The sequence below is a fragment of the Canis lupus genome, chromosome 2 (assembly GCF_011100685.1).
Source record: "Canis lupus familiaris isolate Mischka breed German Shepherd chromosome 2, alternate assembly UU_Cfam_GSD_1.0, whole genome shotgun sequence".
NCBI classification, from domain to species: Eukaryota; Metazoa; Chordata; class Mammalia; order Carnivora; family Canidae; genus Canis; species Canis lupus.
In genome coordinates, this window is record NC_049223.1 from 50880307 (window position 1) to 50902417 (window position 22111).

Consider the following 22111-nt stretch of genomic DNA (forward strand, 5'->3'; position numbering starts at 1 on the left):
TATTATTTATATTTTATATATTTATATATTTTATCTAAAGAACTTAGCACAGTACCTGGCACATGGTGATTGACCAAGAATAGTTATATTTTTAAAAGATTGCAAGAGAAATGCTTAGTTGTCAAACACTTTAAGAATATCACATAAGGGATCCCTGGGTGGCGCAGCGGTTTGGCGCCTGCCTTTGGCCCAGGGCGCGATCCTGGAGACCCGGGATCGAATCCCACGTCGGGCTCCCGGTGCATGGAGCCTGCTTCTCCCTCTGCCTCTGTCTCTGCCTCTCTCTCTCTCTGTGACTATCATAAATAAATAAAAATTAAAAAAAAAAAAAAAATTAAAAAAAAAAAAAAAAAGAATATCACATAATTTAGGGGTCCCTGGGTGGCGCAGCGGTTTGGCGCCTGCCTTTGGCCCAGGACGCGATCCTGGAGACCCGGGATCGAATCCCCCGTAGGGCTCCCGGTGCATGGAGCCTGCTTCTCCCTCTGCCTGTGTCTCTGCCTCTCTCTCTCTCTCTGTGACTATCATAAATAAATAAAAATTAAAAAAAAAAAAAGAATATCACATAATTTGAAATAGAATAGTTGGAAGCAGTACTGTGTAGAGCCATATTGAAGTCTGAGGCAAAAGAAAAACATTAGTAATACCAATCTTGTTTTTATTTTTTATTTTTATTTTTATTTTTTTAATTAATTAATTTATGATAGTCACACAGAGAGAGAGAGGCAGAGACACAGGCAGAAGGAGAGGCAGAGACACAGGCAGAGGGAGAAGCAGGCTCCATGCACCGGGAGCCTGACGTGGGATTCGATCCCGGGTCTCCAGGATTGTGCCCTGGGCCAAAGGCAAGCGCTAAACCACTGCGCCACCCAGGGATCCCCCAATCTTGTTTTTAATTTAAGTATTAGTCATTTTGTTCATAAACAGATTATTTTTCAGTGATTTTTAATTTAAAAGGCAATGCAGTAAAATATTTAATTTGATTAGTGAGTTTTTTCGGTGCTTCATTCTATTTTGTGCTTGAGACCATTTCCCTCATTGGTTTCAACCTAGTCTTGGCCTTGGTTAGAAGTATTCTATTACTCTAAGAGTCTTCTGGCTTAAGCAAGAATTCCTATTTTACAAAGAGTTCTTAACTTGATTAACAGTCATTCTTATTTATTGAAGTAGGCTTTTCTTTGGTAGTATAATCTTAGACTAGTTGGAATTAATCTATGGATATGTAAATTAAAATTAGCCAATTTTAAGCAGCATTGTTGCTTAACCAACATTAACCAATCAGTGGCTCAGTTGGTTAAGTGTCAGCCTTTGGCTCAGGTAATGATCCTAGGATCCTGGGATTGAGCCCTGCATTGGTCCCCCTGCTCAGTGGGGAGTCTGCTTCTTCCTCTCCCTCTGCCGCTCCTCCTGCTTGTGCACTCACTCTTTCTCTCTCTCTCTATCAAATAAGTAAATAATCTAAAAAAAAAAAAACAAAAAAAACCTGGAGACTTTTCACTAATTTCCCCCATTTAACTTGAAACAAATCTGTATATATACTTTATTAAGTAAGTTTATTCTCTAGTGTGTAACGTTACACAAAAAGAGGGTCTATAAGCTCTTTAGAAAAATGAAAAGAGGGCAGCCCGGGTGGCTCAGTGGTTTAGTGCCGCCTTCAGCCCAGGGCATGATCCTGGAGACCCGGGATCGAGTCCCACATTGGGCTCCCTGCATGGAGCCTGCTTCTCTCTCTGCCCGTGTCTCTCCCTCTCTCTCTACCTCTCTCTGTGTCTCTCATGAAGAAATAAATAAAATCTTAAAAAAAAAAGAAAAGAAAAATTAAAAGACCAATATTTAATTGAAACAAGGTACACTTGACATACATTGGAATTTTGATGTAGAAGAGCCTTGGAGGGACGCGTGGGCATCTCAGTGGTTGAGTGTCTGCCTTCAGCTCAGGGCATGATCCTGGAGTTCCAGGATCGAGTCCCACTAGGGCTCCTTGCATGGAGCCTGCTTCTCCCTCTGCCTATGCCTCTTCTTCTCTCTCTGTATGTCTCTCATGAATAAATAAAATCTTAAAAAAAAAAAAAAAAGAGCCTTGGAAAGTTAAAGGAGTGATTGATTCTGATGGCTCATTAAGGAAGACCTGAAAATATCTTTGCAGTCCCACTTCCTACTCAAAACTCTGTAGTCAAAGTCTACAGAGTAGACTTATTTTATTTTTAAAATAAATAAATTTTTTTTATTAGAGTAAGTGAGAGAGAGCATAAGAGGGGGAGGGGTAGAGAGAGGGACAAGCAGACCCCTTGATGAACAGGGAGCTTGATGTGGGGCTCGATCCCAGGACCCTGGGATCATGACATGAGCCAAAGGCAGATGCTTAACCAACTGAACCTCCCAGGAACCTCCAAATTCTTAATAAAAAAAATAGCTCTTACCCAGGAATTAAGGAAATATCTTTGTTATATTAGGGTTTTCTAGTTGAGAATAACCAAGACTCATGAAGCATGGGTCTTAAAGAAGCACATAAATAGCTATTTAGCGGGTCATTTTTTTTTATAGTACAAAAGTACTTGAGTTTCATTTGAAATTCAGTATATATAAATTTACATAAATTTTGACAGTAAACAATGTTCAATGTATTCCACTGGATGTGTGTAAAGAAAGAGGTACCTGTCTTGATATATAGATTGCGATGAATTGGAATTTTTTTTGAAAAATTATTGGTTATAATATGTTTTAACTGAATTTACTTTTATTTGAATATTGCAGTGTCTAAAAATGACTACAAAACGAAGTTTGTTTGTGCGGTTGGTACCATGTCGTTGTCTACGAGGGGAAGAGGAGACTGTCACTACTCTTGATTATTCTCATTGCAGTTTGGAACAGGTTCCCAAAGAGATTTTTACTTTTGAGAAAACTTTGGAGGAGCTCTATTTAGATGCTAATCAGATTGAAGAGCTTCCAAAGGTATGTTAATACTGTTTTAAGAATTGCCATTGGTTATTTTTACGCAAGAAATATGATATCCCCAATGTTGCCATAATGCTATCAATGTATTTGTGTTTCCATTTTTTTTTTTTTTTGGTTGGTTCATTTTATCTTGAGATATGTAGCAGAGTTCAAAAAAAATTTTTTTAAGATTTATTTATTTATTTGCGAGAGGGAAAGAGTGTGTACATGCAGATGAACAGGAGGTAGGGCAGAGGGAGAGGGAGAAAGAATCTCAAGTAGATTCCATACTGACCGTGGAGCCCTGCATGGGGCTGTCTCAGGACCCTGAGATCCTGACCTGAACCAAAACCAAGAGTTGGACGCTTAACTACTCTACCAAACAGGTGCCCCCCAAATTTTTATTTTATTTTAATTTTTTTTTTTAAGATTTTTATTTATTCATTCATGAAAGACACATAGAGAGAGACAGAGACACAGGCAGAGGGAGAAGCAGGCTTCATGCAGGGAGCCCAATGTGGGACTCGATCTCAGATTTGATCCTGGGACTCCAGGATCACGCCCTGGGCTGAAGGCAAACGCTCAACTGCTGAGCCACCCAGGCGTCCCACCCCAAAATTTTTAAAATACAATCTTAACCTTTATCTCTTCAAGTTAATTGCTTGAATATTTGAGAAAGTAAGTTAAAATTTTGTATTTAATTTGTTTTTTAGTGCCATTTTGGTAGGTAAGACTATACAATTTCTGCAGCCAGTAGATTTAGCTAGACAAAAATAGAAATTTTTTCTTCTAGTTTTTGTGAGATGTTGGTCTACGTTATTGTAATTGAGAATAAATTATCCTTTCGAATGTCACATAATAATTGTGTTATTAAGCAGGTTTTTAGAGGTAGTATTCTATTTGCCCCCATTTCAGTTTGTTTGAAAAGATTTTATAGAGGACTTAACATTTTTGAAATGTAAAAACAACTAGAGAAAGTTGTTTTGTTGCCATGAAACATCCTCTCACATTATCAGTTTGTTAAAATTTTTCATGGCTACTTTTTTTTTAAGTCCCAATCCCCTTCATTCTCAATTCCCTTCCTTGTTTACTGTGGAAAAACTGCAGTAGCTGCCCCCCCCCCCCCGCCAAATTTTTATTTAAATTCTAGTTAGTTAACAGCTAGTGTAATATTGGTTTCAGAAGTAGAATTTAGTGATTGATCACTTACGTATAATACCCAGTGTTTAACATGAGAAGTGTCCTCCTTAATACCCATCACCCATTTAGCCATGCCCCACCCACCTCCCCTTTAGCTACCCTCAGTTTGTACAGTAGTTTTAATTTGTTAGAATGTTTTTCTACTCTAACATTAGTGTTTATCAAAACTGGATGGAGATGTGTTTGTGGATCATAAATATGTGTGGCATTTCCAAAAAGCAAACTGATTTGCACTGGTGGATTTAGAAAATAAAAACAGAGGACACCCAGTTAAATTATCATTTTTAGATGAACAATGAATATTTTTTTAGTATAAGTGTGTTTTATGCAGTAAATAGGACATACTTCTTCTAAAAATTCTTCCTTGTTTATTTCAAATCCAAATTTAATCAAGCATTCTGTATTTCATCTGGCAATCCTAACTAGAATAGAATAGAAAGTACAGTGTGTTGCATGTGTCCATTGTTGCATGAAATATTTGTGTTAAATTTCTGTGTGTATATACATACTGTATGGCAGTGCTTTGAAAAAGGCTTTTTCTTTGGTAGCTAGTAATAAAAACATTTGGTTTTTTTGTTTTTTTTTTTTAATAAAAACATTTGGAAAGCCAATGCCATCCAAGGTTTTCTTAGAAAGAAATTGTATATGGCTATGGATAAAATATTAAAGATTGTGGGTTGCATGTTTATGAATTACTTCCCTAGGTTGTAATAAGGTACTTTGTAATTTACTTTTTCCTTACATATTGTTCTTTAGAAAGTAATTTATCTTACTTAGATTGTTCTGGAGAACTTGGAAGTCTGAGATTAGTACCTTTTTTGTAATAAGCAATAATAGTAGGATCTCAGCCTGGTGATTGGGTGGAAAAGAGAGTGTGATTTTTCTGTGATAGTGCAGATAACTGAATCACTTACACTACTTTCAGTTTTTGAAAGAACGCTCTTAAATAGGGCTTATGCAGTGTCATCCTGATAACAGCTTTTTGTTTGGTTTTCTAAACACTTTCCTTTTTATGAGCAGTTTCAGATTCACAGCAAAATTGAAATTTCTCATATATACCTACACTGTTGTCAACATCCTCTGTCAGAGTGGTACTTACATTAAAGTTGTTGAATCTATGTTGAAAAATTAACATCACCTGAAGTCCATAGTTTATGGTACGGTTCACATTTGGTGTTCTACATTGTATGTCTGGACAAATGTATGAAACGTATCCTTGATTATGGTATTGTACAGAGTATTTTCATTGCCCTAAAAATTCTCTGTGCTCCATACAGTTTTTTGGTATGGAATGTAGAAGTGACCCATTTACTTAAACTTTTGGTTAATGTATTTTATAAGTATATTTCATGCTTCTGATTTTAGCATAACAATATATTCGTTCCCTTTTTTTCATCCCAAATCAGAATTATGTATTTTGAGTCATTTTAAGTCAGTTGTACTTATTTGGGTTTAATATATGTAAATTTTCATTTTGAAATAAGGATGCTTGAAATAGATGTTTCAAAGTTTGCCATATTTAATAATTACTTATTTTTTACTACTTTAACAAAGAATACAACCATAGAGTTATTCTCACTGAATGCATTTTCCTCAGGGCAGAAGTACAAGGTTGTAATGATTGAGTAGTTCAATTCTGTTCAGATACATAATAGCATGAAACAATAAGAAATCTTTCCTGGTATTTATGTGGGTATAAATCATTCAATTTAACATACTAATAATATTTATTTGTATAAAGGTTAATAAATGAAATGTTTAAGGAAACTTAATCAAAAATCCTTTTTTCCCTTGTTTCATTAGCAACTTTTTAACTGTCAGTCTCTACACAAACTGAGTTTGCCAGACAATGATTTAACAACATTACCAGCATCTATTGCAAATCTCATTAATCTCAGGGAACTGGATGTCAGCAAGAATGGTAAGATTTTTTTCCCCTGGCTTTCTGTACTTAGGAACATGTTATTTTATTAAAATTGTGGGTTAACAAACAAAAATACAAATACAAATTTAAAAAGTGTTACCATATTAGCTTTCATATATATAAAGCTTATAAATATGATAGTTTAAGGCAATGTGGAGATAGATGTAAAAACTTTAAAATGATCTTTAAATTAAGATGCTGTGGATACATGCATGCATGTATTTACTTATGTATCCTTAAATTTATATATTTATATATATCCATTGTCCTGTTGTTTGTGATGATGAGAAACTATTAACAACTGTAGCGCTCACTGTTGATTACACTATTTAATATAGCTATAGAGAGAAATCTAATGGAGCTCCATCAGTACTGGCATGCAGTATTTACGGTACGGTGTTAAAGGTCAAAAAAAAGTGCAATATTGTAAATCAATTGAATATCATTGAATATTTATTGAAAGACCACCTTTTTTCAAGTACTGTATTAGGACCTAGGATTACAGTTAATGATGAGAAATAAAGGACGTGGTCACTGTTCTCTTGCTGTATATAGCCTTGGTTTAGTTTGATATACACTTATTTCAGTGTAGAAGATTCCAAAATGTTAAGTGCTTACCTGGTCCAATAGAGAGAGAAGTAAATACTTGAAAATTTTAGAATGAATGCATATTTCTCATGTAATTACAAAAAAAATTACGAGAGTCAATATTTAAATGGCCTGCTAAAAGATAAGACTTCAACAAACACTAAATACTAAGTCATATTCAAAGAATTCTTTATAATGTTTGGAAAAAACTTTATGAACAAGTCCCCAGAATTTAGTGCAGTAGCACCAGTAAATGCTTAGCAGTTGTTCTATACCTCTGGGTTGCAAAGTTTCTCTTTGTCTTGATGGTATGAACATACAAAAGTGATCTTTCTATCATATTAATTCTACATTTTAGGACTTGCAAAAACCACTTTAAGACTGATTGAGGGATCCCTGGGTGGCGCAGCGGTTTGGCGCCTGCCTTTGGCCTAGGGCGCGATCCTGGAGACCCAGGATCGATTCCCACGTCGGGCTCCCAGTGCATGGAGCCTGCTTCTCTCTGCCTGTGTCTCTGCCTCTCTTTCTCTCTCTGTGACTATCATAAATAAATAAAAATTAAAAAAAAAAAAAACTTTAAAGACTGATTGAAAGAATTATCCTCTTTTCACAACCAGCAGTTCACTTTCAATGAATTAGCAACTGTATCTACTCATTTCCATAAAAAATTAAAATATATATTTATTGCATGCCTTCATTTAATAAACCCTAATTATTTTAGTTGTGGGCAATCCGTATCAAATAATTGCACATTTGTAGGAAGGTCATCAATTTAATACTTCTATTTTAGGGATTAAATCTTTTTTAAGGAGGTATAATGTGTTCACATTCATTCTATGTTCAGGGGAAGGTTATAGCAGTTAATGCTGTAGTGGGTTTTAGTTGTTAATAGCTTATAAATTTTAAGTTTAAAACTTGTAATTTTTAAAACTTCTATTGAAATATTTGACTTTCAGGTTAGAATTTATCTGTTATTTGGGGGCACCTGGGTTGCTCAGTCGGTGGACCATCCCACTCTTAAAATTAGGTGTTGGTCTCATTTTGATCTCAGGGTTGTGAGTTTAAGCCGCATGTTGGGCATGGAGCCACTTAAATTTTTTTTTCCTGTGATATGAGAAATTTGTGTTTTAAATAAAAAATTTAGAATTTAGTAGCTACTTAGATTGGATTCATGTATGTCCTGTTTTTCTCAACTTATTTTGAAAATTTCATAGCCAGAGTAGAAGCCTATGGAAAAATTCACAGAACACTCAAGGATTCACCCACCGTTAGCATTTTACCATATTTGCTTTCTTTCTCTTCTAAAAATATATATGAATTTAAATATGTTGTGGGGAAAAGACATTGTTGCTTATATAAAATTTCTATTTAGTAAACCTATTTAAAATTTCAAGTTGCAGACAGGAACTTTACCTTTAAATATAGAAGCATTTCCCAAGAACAAGGAAATCCTTACACATAACCACAGTATCATGATCACTTTCAAGAAATTTGACATTACATTTTCCCTGTTGCCTAAAAGTGCCCGTTTCAGCTATTTGCCGCCCCTCCCCCCCCCCTTAAAGATCACATAGCATTCAGTTGTGTCTCTTCAATCTTTTAAAATCAGGAACAGTTTGCCCATCTTTTTGTTTATGACTTTGCCATTTTGAAGAGTTCAGGTCAGTTGATTTTTAATTTGTGTGACTTTTCCCCTCATGATTTTATTTAGGTTAAGTAGATTTCCTCAGCTTGAAACTTCTCTTGAAGGACAGTTTGAAATGAATTTCCATTCCTCCTGCTTTAGTCGAGTGACAAGTATTGCTTAATAAATTTTAAAGTAATGAACTTAATCCATTGCCATTGTAGCTTTCCATAGTATTACCAAATGATAGAACTGTGTGACGTTGTAAGTCATCACATTGAACCTTCATCCCAAGGAGGTGTTTTCTACTTTTTGATAGTTTTAAATGGGAAATCTTAAAGTATAAGGAAAGAGACCTGAAATAATCTTGAATATTACTAATACAGTTGTATGCACCTGGGAAGGGCTGGCAAACTGCTACCACTTCTCATGGTATGATAATAATTCTTGGCTCAATGATGAACATTTTTCATATATCTCTTGACAAATATATTAAGCACGGATTTATTACTCTGATTTGAGACTGATGCACTTTGGGTGCAGCATGTATAGACTCTCATGCAGCTTCTTTTTTTTTTTTTCATGCAGCTTCTTAAAGAATGGTGTATTTGAATTATGGCAGCCTGTTTGTAGTGTTTCTTTTTTATTCTAGTTTGAGCAGTTTTTTTTTGGTTATATTGAAAACCTGTTTTATGTGATTCTATCAGCTTGTGTTTTTGAGGAGTTGGAAATAATTTCTGTATAGTGAGAAGATTTAAGATAAGCCCTCAAGCATTCTACCCAGAAAGAGGATGACATTAGTTATTGCTGCCCAATGAAAGCTTAATTTAATTTTTAGTGGAAATTTTATCTATTCTTTTCTTCTCTTTCTCTGTGATTTCACATAGAAAGGGCCTCATCTATATTTTATGTGGAAGAATCAGTCCCTTGCCTTTTACTTGTTTCCTTGCTTTTTTCTTTGTTGTCTTTTTTTTTTTTTTTTTAAAGATTTTATTTATTTATTCATGAGAGACACACAGAGAGAGGCAGAGACACAGGCAGAGGGAGAAGCAGACATGCAGAGAGCCCGATGTGGGACTTAATCCCATGACTCCAGGATCACGCCCTGGGCTGAAGGCAGGTGCTCAACCCCTGAGCCCCCCAGGCGTCCCTCTCCTTGTTGTCTTAAACTGATCTCTAAATGAAACTGCATTGAAGTGTAAATTTATTTAATTTGCTCTTCCTTTTGTGTCTAAAGTTTTGCTTTATTGTTAGGTTTTTAAATAAAAAGTTTACCAAGCTGCTGTCCTAAGTCATTGCAGAAAGCAACTAATGTTTGAAAAATAATCATTTTTTGTGTTCAAATGCCTGTCCTTCTTGAAAACTAATGGGGATGGTGATTAAAACATTCTGCAAAGTGGTTGATTGGGAAAGCTGGTGGGGAAGGGGAGATAAAAGAAATGAAGACTAACCTAGTTTGTAATTCATCTGTCTGAGCACACAGAATAGAAAGCCAGGAATTTATAAGGCACAGAAACCAGAAAGAGTGGCTCAGATCTTTCTAACTGATATGGGAATGCTAGAGAGGTTAAATAAGGCCTTTCTTTTTAATTGAGTCAAAAAGCCCAGGAAGAATGAATTGAAAGTTTGTGGTGAAAACAGAAACCAGTTCATTGAACCTGAGAAAATCTGATGATTAGGAACCAACTGCTGGAAAAGGCTCTCACTTTAAGCTCAGAGAAGTTAAATTGATTATGAGGAAAATTACTGATGACCTGGGAAGTCACTGTATTTTTTTCTTGTGTTTTCAAATTTCTGAAATTGCTAATGTGCTTAATAGTTGTTTAAATTGAGCTCTTGTAATAAAGTTTATTTAAGATAATGAGAGAAGAAAAACTGTGTGTTAAATACCCCAGGACTTAAATATTTTTAAACATTGATCACTGGTCCCTGCTAAGTATGTTAATAATGCAGGCTGTAACTGGGGTGTTCACACACTGCCTTATCATAGGCGTTATCACTCGTATTCTAGTGAAATCATACATTGGCTTGACCAGTATAATTATTTGAGTTTGCAATTCCTGGTTTAGACTGTTTTGACTGGAGCTCACTGTTATATTCTGTACTATTTATTACCATAGCTTTTCAAGTGCAGAAACAGTAAGGAACCAGTATTAACTTGCATTCTATAATTAGGACATTGAAGCATTGATGCCCTCCCAGTAGAGATCACCAGGAACTCACCTTTCAACAGTTTGGGTTTATTATTTGATGCAATGAGCAAAAACCCATATCATGGGGATCTAAGGGGTGTCTCAAGGTGTTAAAAAAAAAGACTTATTATAGGGTTTTGACTTCTATTTGGTGATTTGGGGGAACATTTAAGAATATGAGGTTTTACTCTGGGTGGGATGCTATCAGGAAGTAGGGGTAGTTCTATGATTGGGAACCTTTTTTTTTTTTTTTTTTAGATTTTATTTTAGAGAAAGAGAGAGTGTGAGTTAAGGGAGGAGTGGAGGGAGAGAATCTTCAAGCAGACTGATTGCTTGGTGCAGAGCCCGACATGGGGTTCAGTCACACAATCCATGAGAACACAGTCTGAGCTGAAACCAAGAATTGGACACTCAACTGATTGAGCCACCCAGGCACTCCTATGATTGGGAAACTTAATTTTATCTATAGGGAAGGAAAATTAGAACAAGCCTAAAGTTGTAATTGATAAAGAAATAGCAGTCACGCAGTATTTGCGAGAAGGGCTTGTTTGGTATTTTGTATTTTGGACGATGTTCACATTTGTTCAGACATGATTATAGTTGACCCTTGAATGATGTGGGGAGTTAGAAGCATCAACCCCATGCACTGTTGAAAATCTGTGTATAACTTTTGACTCCTCCGACCTCCAACTTAACTATACTAACAGCCTACTGTTGACCAGAACTCTTATCCCTAGCATATATGTGTATAATATATATAACATATACAACATATTTTGTGTGTTGTGTGTGTTATATACTATATTCCTAAAGTAAGCTGGAGAAAAGAAAATGTTATTAAAATCATAAAACGAAAAAAAACCATAAAACGTTATTTATAGTACTGTAAAAAAAAAAATCATGGTTAAGTGGACTTGCACCATCCAAACCCATGTTAAAGGTTAACTGTACAAAGTTGCTTTAATTTTTATCTTTTATGGTCAAAGAATGGCCTAGTCTGATTTTGATAGTCTTTGAAGTTGTATAGTTCAACAAGAGAATACTGAGATGCTCCTCTGAATGCCAAGTAGTTAGCTCATAAGACCAGGCCAGCTCCTAAATGTCAGGAGGTATATTCTCTTTCTCAGGAGTAAAGAAAGAGTTCTTCTATAACTAAGTGATAGTAATAGAAGGAGGAAAGCCACATTTTGTAATATCTAAACTGGTGTTTTCATTTTATTAAGTTGAAGTAGCAGAGTCAAATTCTTATAAAAAGGGTACATCACAAAGAAGGAACACTATTAAATTCAAATGAGAATGAAAAAGGGAAAAGATACTTCGAATTGTTAGAGAATTAAAAAGTAACTCATAAAATTCAGGTTTTGCATACTTTAAGGATAAAATGAGCCATCTTTGAAGACTGGCTAATACAAGCATTTGAGAGTAGGTCTTGTCTTATTGAGAAAGTGACATGAGCAAGGACTTGAGAAGTTAGCTGTGTAGATATCTGAGTTAAGAATGTACCAGAAAGAGGGAATAATAGTGTAAAGTTTGGAAAGTGCAATCATTCATAGTATGTGTGGGAAACAGAAGGCCAGGGTAGCTAAAACATACTAAGATGGGAGAGTGAGAGGAGTAGAGGTCAGAGAGATAGATCCTTGTAGGCATTAGTATGTTCTTTCACATTTACTCTCAGTGATCTGGAATCATTTGGAAAGCTTTGAGCTGATCGATCAGTGCATGATCAGATTTATATTTTAAAGACTTACACTGGTTATGTGTAGAAACATTGTGGGTATAAAGGTGAAAAGTAACCAGTTGGAATGCTATTTCAGTCATCTCTGGTGATAGTGATAGAAGCAGTGAGATGTGGACAGACTCTAGAGGTACTTGAAGGTTGAATCGATAAGATTTTAAGATGGACTGAATATAGGACATGAGATAAGAGATAAAGATGACCTCAGTAGCATTGGTCTATGCAAGTGAAAAGAGTTGCTGACAACTGAGACGGGATGAGGTCATCTGTTGAATTGTAATTTTTGGTGGAAAAAAATCAGATAATTTTTTGAAATGTTATATTTGAAATAAGATACCTGGTTATTCACAGGGTGGGGAGGGTGGTCTGGAGTTTTCAATCAAGCGAGGAATGTGGTAGCTATACATATGTGGGAGTTGTCAGCATAAAGCCAGAGGTTAGATTCAGTCACCAAGGGCATGAGTGTGAAAAAAGAGACCTAAAGAATGAGCCCTAGTGGCAACCCAACATTAAGAAACCTGGAAGAAGAGGGGAAAGGTACAGAAGATCCTGAGAAGAAATATTACCAAGGAAGGAAAGAAACCAGTAGGATGATAATATTTTTCTTAGCTTTTCAAGAAAAGGAACCATGTCTTCAGTATTTTAGTCTATAGTAGTGTCTTACACTGTGTGTAGATAATACATATTTGCTGAAAAATACAGAGTATAGGTAATTTCAATTTGGGCCATGTTTTGTTTGAGATACCTAAGCAATACCTCAAGGGTATTTGAAAATTCTTACTTGGAGTTAAGGGGGGGAGGGCAGGGAACCAGAGATACAGGTTTAGAACCTGTAGGAATTAAAGTCATAATAAATACAATGCTAACAATTTATAAAAGCAGAAAACCCGTGAATATTTCAAAATCAGTTGCTTGAGGAAAAATTATTACCATGTATCTGAAATTTGGAGATGATTTAGAATTACTTATTTCACAGATAAAAGTATATGTTTGTATTTGTGGAAGATAAAAGCATTACTTTCCACTAAATAGTAAAATTATAGCAATCTAATATAGGACTCTTAAAATTATTTTCTCCATATAAAAGTTTAGATCAGTAGAACATACCATACTCATTGTTTTTTTTTCTCCTTAGATATCTAGTCTTTATCACGTACAAAAAACATTATAGCTCTTGGATATATCTTTTATGTAGATGATTTTATGATACCCTAAAGACTTAAAAAAAGGTAAAAGGAATGAGATATTTAGCTAAGTTTTAAAATGAAGTGGGGTGCTAATGAAAACCATGGAATGCCTTTCCCTTATCCTTCCTGAAAATGTGGAATGTTTTATTTTAAAAGAAGTGTTTGATAAGAATAATACCCTTCGGGCAGCCTGGGTGGCTCAGTGGTTTAGCACGGCCTTCAGCCCAGGGCATGATCCAGATCGAGTCCCACATCGGGCTCCCGGCATGGAGCCTGCTTCTCCCTCTGCCTGTGTCTCTGCCTCTCTCTCTGTCTCTCTGTCTCTCATGAATAAATAAATAAAATCTTTAAAAAATATATTTTAAAAAATAAATAAAGTGATACGCTAAATCATGTTGTTCTCTTAGTACGAAAAAAAAAATAATACCCCTCAACCAAGTGGGACCCATTCCAGATATTCCAAGCTTCTTCAATATTTGAAAATTAATCCATGTAATTCACCATATCAGTAGGCATATAACTAATTCACTAATTCCATTCCTTGGTGTTTACATAAGAGAAATGAAATATATGCTTATAGAGTGATTTTTTTTTAAAGCAAATATTTTTTCATAATAATCCAAACTCCCTTTTTTGCCCCTTTTCCTCCATGTCTCCCACTTCTGGCCCCGAGTACCACATCTGCCCCAGGACCCCTGCTGCCATCCCCATACAAAGTTTTTGAAATAATAAGTTAGTTTAGCAAAGGGGTACTGTTTTAATGTATAAAAGTTACTTTAATGTATCCTATAGAATTATCACTTGAGACAAATTATTTGTTAAAGGACTGATAAGAATTTAACTCCTAAAAGAACATGACTTAGTAACCTTAAATATTTTGTATATAAATCAATGAGAGAAAAGAAGGAACAAAATTACTGTAGAAAACAGTGGATGTTATTGGTAGTAAGTCAAATTTAGCAAATGTTTGCTGTACAAAGATACCAATATACTAAATAGTTACATGTACTTAGGATAGAAAATCAAATCAACCTAAACAAAATCTTTGAGTAGTAATAGAAGAAACACAGGTACTTTTAAGTAATTCATTGTATACATATCCTAAAATGTGTAATTGAAGTGTTAAATTTCTAGGTAAAAAGATTTGTAGATCAGTAGTTCCAATTTTGTGACTTCTGACAAAGTTAAGCTTTTATTTTACCATTAAGAAAATTCTTCTGTCCCTCATTCCCTCCAAAAGAAACATCTCTCACATTCCTGTTACCATCATTTTATTTAAAAAGTGACTTTTCACTCAAAAGAAAATAAATAAATACAATAAAGGCACTAAATTTTAAAACATAAATGAAATGAAAAATAAATTTCCAAAATCAAGAAGCAGAAAACTTGAGAAGTCCAATGAGCATAATATTAAATCAGAAAAACTAGCAGACCTACTTTTAAGAGCAAGTTTGAATAAACCTTCATAGAATTGGGATAATACCTAATTTATAAAAACTATTCTGTTAGAGTAAGGGGAGAAAGTACACAACTCCATCTATAAGTATTAAACTTTGAGTGGGGATCCCTGGGTGGCTCAGCGGTTTAGCACCTGCTTTGGGCCCAGGGTGTGACCCCGGGGTCCTGGGATCGAGTCCCATGTTGGGCTCCCTGCGTGGAGCCTGCTTCTCCCTCTGCCTGTGTCTCTGCCTCTCTCTCTCTCTCTCTCTCTGTCTCTCATGAATAAATAAATAAAATCTATAAAAAAATAAAATAAACTTTGATAACAAAACTGGATAAAAACTATATAAATCACAATGTTGGGAGATCCTGTGTTGGGGTGACAGGAGTTGATCTGCCACAGATTCTTGTTGACAAGAATATGTGTACATAGGTATTATGGTGTGAAAATTGGTGTTGCCAAGTGTCTATTGACATTGATAAGGCTGTGCCATGTCCTATTAAACTCGTGAAAAAGAGAGGCAAAGGTTCTGCCCTCCAAGAGCATATACTCTTAGTGGTGGGCTGGTAAACAAACTTCTAAAGAGGTAGATAGATATATGTTAGCCTGCTGGACATTGTCCCATGTATTCTCAGTTATGTTGATATTTTTTATTCTACTTTTTCCCTATGTTTCAGATTGGCTAATTTCTGTTTCCTGTCTTCTGGCCCACTGAAATTTTCCTCTGTGGTGTCTAATCTTGTTCTTTTCCTCCTCTTTTCTTTCTTTTCTTTTCTTTTCTTTCTTTTCTTTCTTTCTTTCTTTCTTTCTTTCTTTCTTTCTTTCTTTCTTTCTTTCTTTCTTTCTTTCTTTTTAAGATTTTATTTATTTGAGAGAATGCATGAGCACACAAGTGTTGGGGAGGGGCAGAGGAAGAAGGACAAGCAGACTCCCCACTGAGCATGGAGCCCCATGTGGGGCTCAATCTCAGGACCCTGACATCATGATCTGAGCCGAAGTTGTACACTTAACCCACTGAGCCACCCAGGCACCCCAGTCTTCTTTTAATCCTGTCCTGGATTTTTTTATTTGGGACTATACTTTGTGAGGTTTCATTTATGTCTTAAATTTAACCTTTTCCTTTCCACCATTTTGGTCACTTTTTTCCCTTTAAGTACAGTAACTGTTTTGAAGTCCTTTTCTTTGTCTCTGGGTCTGTTTCTAGTAACTGAACAGTAGTAATCTTTTGTTTAAAGATTCATTTATTTATCCATGGGGATCCCTGGGTGGCTCAGCGGTTTGGCGCCTGCCTTTGGCCCAGGGCGCAATCCTGAAGACCCGGGATCGAGTCCCGCATCAGGCTCCCGGCATGGAGCCTGCTTCTCCCTCTGCCTATGTCTCTGCCTCTCTTTCTCTCTCTCTGTGACTATCATAAATAAATAAACAAACAAATCTATAAAAAATAAATAAAGATTCATTTATTTATTCATAAGAAACACACAGAGAGAGGCAGAGACATAGGCAGAGGGAGAAGCAGGCTCTTCACAGGGAACCCGATGTGGGACTTGATCCCAGGACGCCGGGATCATCCAGGATCATGCTCTGAGCTGAAGGCAGATGCTCAACCACTGAGCCACCCAGGTGCCCCCCGTAGTAATCTTTTATAGTGGAATATTTCAAGTATTTGCAAAAGTAGAATTTAATAAACCTGGTGTACCTATCAGGCAACTTAAGCATGTATCAGTGTATTGAATACCTTCATCTAAACCTCCTACTTGGCCATCTCTGATAGTTGTTTTTAAGATTTTATTTATTTATTTATTTACTTACTTATTTTAGAGAGAGACAGAACAAACAGGGTGAGGAGAGGCAGAAGTGAAAGGGGAGAGGGAATCTCAAGCAGACTCTGTGCTGAGTGTGGAGCCCCACGTGGGGCTCAATCTCACAACCCTGATATCATGCCCTAAACTGAAACCAAAAGTCGGACGCTTAACTGATGAAGCCAGTCAAGTACCCCTTCACCTCTGATTGTTTTAAAGCAAGTCATGAACAACCTCGTTCATACATAAGTATTTCAAGATGGAAACCACTCTGTTTCATACTTGAAAAAAGACAGTTAAAAGTTATTCCTTAATATCATTTGATATCTGTCATTGTTTATATTTGCTTATTTGAAGATTTACACGAACTCTATAAATTCTAGGCAATATAAAAGTTCCTAAATTGAAATAGAAAAAATGAATTATCTTGACTGTTAGAGAAATTGGATTTGTAATAACCACAATGATAAAGCCTTCCCTTAAGGAATCATTGAGCCTAGGTTTCTTTAATTGAAAATTTTTATTGAGAAAATTGTAAATTCACATGCAATTGCACCAAAATTGCAGATTGGTCCTGTGTACTTGTTACCTAGTTTCCCCTCAGTGGTATCATTTTTGTGATACTCTAAAACAAGAAAGATAGTGACATTGATACAGTCTACCAATCCTACTCTTGAGTCTAGAGGAGACCTCTCACCTGGGTAGTTCCTCCATCTTCCTTTGTCTTTTTTTACCTTGATAGTTTTAAAGTTTATTGGGCAGTTATATAGAATTTCCTTAAGTTTGGATTTGTTTGATGTTTGCTTGTGATTAACATGACAATAACGATACCTATCCCTCCCCAGTGCCTCTTAGATTTGGTTCCATAGGATAATGCTAACTGGTGTTGCTACCTTTGAAGCATTTTAAGGTGATGCCTGTGAGATTTCTTTACTGTAATTGCTGTTTTCCTTTTATAATTAAAAAGTATCTTTTTGGGAGAAACTTTGAGAGTTTATTAGTATTCTGTTTTTTTCATAATCGTTTTACCCACAAATATTAGTATCTACTGATGAGGTTTTTTTGTGTGTGTGATGAATTTTAACTGAACATTTATTACTGTAGTATTTGCCAGTTGATTTTGCATCATTAATTTTTGATCACTTGAAATTCTGTGCTTGGCACTGTGGTAAACTTAGGTAGAATGATACAGTAATGATGTTTAAAGAAGTTTAAATGATCCTTTAATGTCAACTATATTGAATATTCATATCGTATTAGTACAGGAATGAGTCTTATAAACAGAATTTTTGTAATATTTCAAAAAGCTATTAGTGTTCTTTTAGTCTGGAGTAGAACATTGCTACTTGAAGTTTGTGGGATATTGTTCGCAAATTATTTTTACTATATTTTTCCTGAGATATTTCAAGGAAGTAAGAGTAAGTGCTTAGAAAGTTTACCGTAATTTGGCTTGTTCCAGCACGTGTATGGTATTTTACAGAAGTATTGGTCAGCGACTGCCACCAGGCATATCTAGTCATATAGCAAATGTAGATTTTCTACTACTTCTATCTTCAGCTTTGTTTTCAGCTTTGTCTTTTATATATATGTTAGGGACCACCTTAATCTGGAGCCCAGCACTTAAAAAATAATGTGTCTTTTTCTGTCAGAAAAACAGACTCCTCAGTGTTCTGTATTTTGTATCCTTAACATCATCAAATAGAGAAGGCATTGGTTTTCAGAAGACATAAGAGAAGCAAAGGGAGGTAAAACTAATAACTGGCAATTATAAAGAGGCATATAAACAAAAGATAAAAGAGAAAAGAGAAATTGTAGAGTAGTTCTGTTTGGCAGGTATCAGTTTGTCTAGATCCTAGTTGATAAATTTTGAATCTGCAAGGTAAATAGGAATTAATTTATTATTATTTTATCCTTTGTAACAGGTCCTTTTTTTTTTTTTTTTTTTTTTAAGATTTTATTTATTCCTTAGACAGAGAGAGAGGCAGACACACAGGCAGGGGGAGAAGCAGACTCCCGCTTCGGGGACCCCGATGTGGGACTCCATCCCAGGACCCGAGATCATGCCCTGAGCCAAAGGCAGATGCTCAACCACTGAGCCACCCAGGTGTCCCTGTAGCAGATACTTTTAATTTGATTATTATCTGTTCTCTTTCTAGGAATACAGGAATTTCCAGAAAATATAAAAAATTGTAAAGTTTTGACAGTTGTGGAGGCCAGTGTAAACCCCATTTCCAAGTAAGTTTTCAGTTGAATTACAAGTTGCTCTTGTGAATAAAATAGCTGTGAAATAGGAGTGGAACATCACTTTCTATATTTTTAATGAGTAATTGATTAACAACCATAAATCTATACAAAATTTCAGTTTTAGATTAAAATGAAATCCTTTAAATCCTATTTCTAACTCCATATTTTACAAAGGCAACTTAGCATCCATAATGCTAGTATTTTGCTCCAGGTCTCACAGATAGTTTGTGTAAGGAATGAGGCCAGAACCCAGGTCTCCTCCCTTAGTGATACTTGCACAATGTAAGAATACCTTCGCTCACAAATCAGCTCTGTAGCACCCTAAAACTTTCAAAAATACTAAAAGAAACCTGAAAGATCAGAGAGATAAGAACAACAGAAAAAGAAAAAACATGTGATTGGTTGCACCATACACCAGAAGTCATCAATATTCTTTTGTGGTGGTAATGGCTATAAATAGAACGCTTTCCTAACACCAGAACTGTTCAGTTTTACAAAAATGGGATAGAAAACAAAAGATGAGTAGAGCATGGCTTAGTATAGCTAAGTCAAAAACTGAAACTAGCTTTCACATATTACACTACTGTATTTATAGAGTATTTTCAAACAGTGATGCTTCATTTGCTGTGGTAGATGAAGGAATGTGACTTAGAGGAGAAACAAGATGAGTCAAAGACTGAGATGTCTCACTGCAAGAGAACTTGGTGCTTGTTAAAATCCAGGAAAAACATATACTGAAGATGTTTATTTTTAGCTAAAAATACTTAGCATCCAGTCCTAGATCTAGAATTTCTTTTGTTAACCAGAGGAAACAAAGATAAAGCTGATAGTACATATAGGTTCTCAGATGGCCTTAAAATGTCATGTAGCTTTTTGTGTTATTTCTTTTCTTTTGCTTATTATAAAATTATGCAATCTTTATTTGGTTATTTAAGGGGCAGATATTGAAATTGAAAATAATCTAAACTAGTGGTTCTCAAGTAGGAATAATTTTGCTCCCAGGAGTCATTTGGCAAATTCTGAAGATGGTTTTGGTTTTTAAAACCTGCGATGATGGTAGGTGGTGCTCCTGGCTTCTAGTGGACAAAGGCCAGGGTTGCTGCCAAACACTACAGTGCAGAAGACAGCCTCCTCACTACAAAGAATTATCCAGCCCCAAAAGTCAGTACTGTCAAAGTTGAGAATTCCTTATCTACTCCTTTGGACTGACGTTAGATAAAGCGAATTTCAAGAGTGCCTACTGATGTCATAGTTATGTCCTAAGTACATTTCTGTGCATCATGCTTCATTCATATTTGACCTTTCTGTGGACATTTTATCTTCTTGAGACAAATACTGTCTCATTTCCTATTTACAAAGAGAAGTCATCATAAACATTGAAACAGGTAAATTCTTACAAAAAGGAAATCTCAACTTGAGGATCCCTCATTAAAGTAAAAAGGTTACCTGTTAAGAACATGTGTTGGGTAGACATATTCTTAGATTCTATGAGACTGAAATTCTGTGTATTAATTTAACTTAAATTCTGATGTATTTTATATAGGCTTCCTGATGGATTTTCTCAGCTGTTAAACCTAACCCAGTTATATCTAAATGATGCTTTCCTTGAATTCTTGCCAGCTAATTTTGGCAGGTAAATTACAGTTTCTTCTAAAGCCTTTTCTTGTTAGCTCTTATAAAGTTTACAAAACTACAAGTCGCTGTAATACTATTAATTACACTTTCATAGGCTCTTCTTTTGTAATTACTTCCAAGCACTGTGGTTTTTATAGTTTTTTCAGTTGTTATTTTGTCTTTGAATTTCTTTTCCCAAGTATATAATAAGCAGTGAATATTTAGAAGAAAAAGGTAATTTAAGACTTGAATTGATTTTTAAAGTATGCAAAATAGTTTAAATGTGGGTAATTTCTATATATTGGATACACAGAATGCTTTATTCTTAGTGTTTACCACATTTGAAAATGATCTAATTTTTTATTTATCTGTCCCCTCTACTAGAATGACAATTCTGGAGAAAAGAAAATGTGTTTCTGGGGACCACCCCATTGGCACACTCCTACCAATATCTTAACAGAGTAGTTCTTGTCATTATAGTCTCTGAGTATTTTTTTTAATGAAAAAATGAATTAGTGAATGAATGACTAATAGCAAATTATTACTGTTTTAAAACTAATTAGTAGAAAGTGCTATTTATTGACATGTTAATTTTAGTCATCTTTTTGTTTCTAAATGAAGATAAATCTGTATGATCTCACATGTGGAATCTAAAAGATACAGAGAACAGATTGGTGTTGCAAGGGTGAGAGGTTGGACAATATGGGTAAAGGTGGTCAAAAAGTACAAATTTCCAACTATAAATAAATAATGGGGATATAATGTACAGTGTGGTAATTATGGTTAACAATACTGTATTGCGTATTTGGAAGCTGTTAGCAGATTCTAAAAATTCTCATCATATGAAAGAGAATTTTTTTAACTGTGGTGATGGATGTTAACTACACTTACTGTGGTGATCATTTCACAATATATACATATGTACATTTCATTGAATACCTGAAACTAATAATGTTATATGTCAATTACATTTCAATTAAGAAAAAAGAATTCTGGGTATTATTGTAGCCCAATGACTGTCCTGTGGGGGCCACATTATCATGCTTCACATATTTATATACATGCATATGTAGATATATATGTGTAATATGCATATACATTATACATGAATATATAAAAAGTTAGTATACTTGTTAGATTCCTTTTCTATATCTGACATTTGGACCACTTTTTTATTGAAATATATTTGACAGGTAAAAAAATTGTGTAAGTTTAAGGTATACAGCGTGTTGATTTGATACATTTATGTGTTGGAATATAATTGACATTGTGGCATTAGTTAGCACCTCTAGACCAACCAATCTTCTTATTTTCCCTCTAATTTTATTGGTATGTACATCACTGAAGAGCCAGGGGATTTGTCCCTTTTTATGTCCCTTTAGTTTCTCTTGTTCTTTTTTTCTCTCGGAGCTAGATTCTGAAGTTGAATTATTTTCTGATATACTGATGGCTAGTATTTTGGGGAGGGATTTTTTGCATGAAATGCTGTAAGATTGATATTCAGGGGCAATCAATTTGTGCTTTAAATGTGTTTAGAAGTGTTTAATTTTTCTCTGAGGAGCAGAAATAGTCTTGTCTTTGTGATTACAAATAATTATTCGTTGCTTTTAAACTTTAGAGTTAGACATC

The 22111-nt window shown here is 35.1% G+C and overlaps 1 protein-coding gene across 12 annotated transcripts in view; it reads left to right on the top strand.

Moving 5' to 3' along the window:
• The window catches only part of ERBIN (erbb2 interacting protein), a 118739-nt gene that overhangs the window by 35743 nt on the left and 60885 nt on the right, over positions 1 to 22111 (top strand). For all 12 annotated transcript variants that reach the window (XM_038530715.1, XM_038530714.1, XM_038530716.1 and 9 more), the window contains 4 exons: positions 2755 to 2952; positions 5938 to 6055; positions 18781 to 18859; positions 20412 to 20501. In XM_038530715.1, the coding sequence (XP_038386643.1) occupies positions 2764 to 2952; positions 5938 to 6055; positions 18781 to 18859; positions 20412 to 20501 (476 nt within the window). In that variant the 5' untranslated portion in view covers positions 2755 to 2763. The remainder of the gene's footprint in view (positions 1 to 2754; positions 2953 to 5937; positions 6056 to 18780; positions 18860 to 20411; positions 20502 to 22111) is intronic.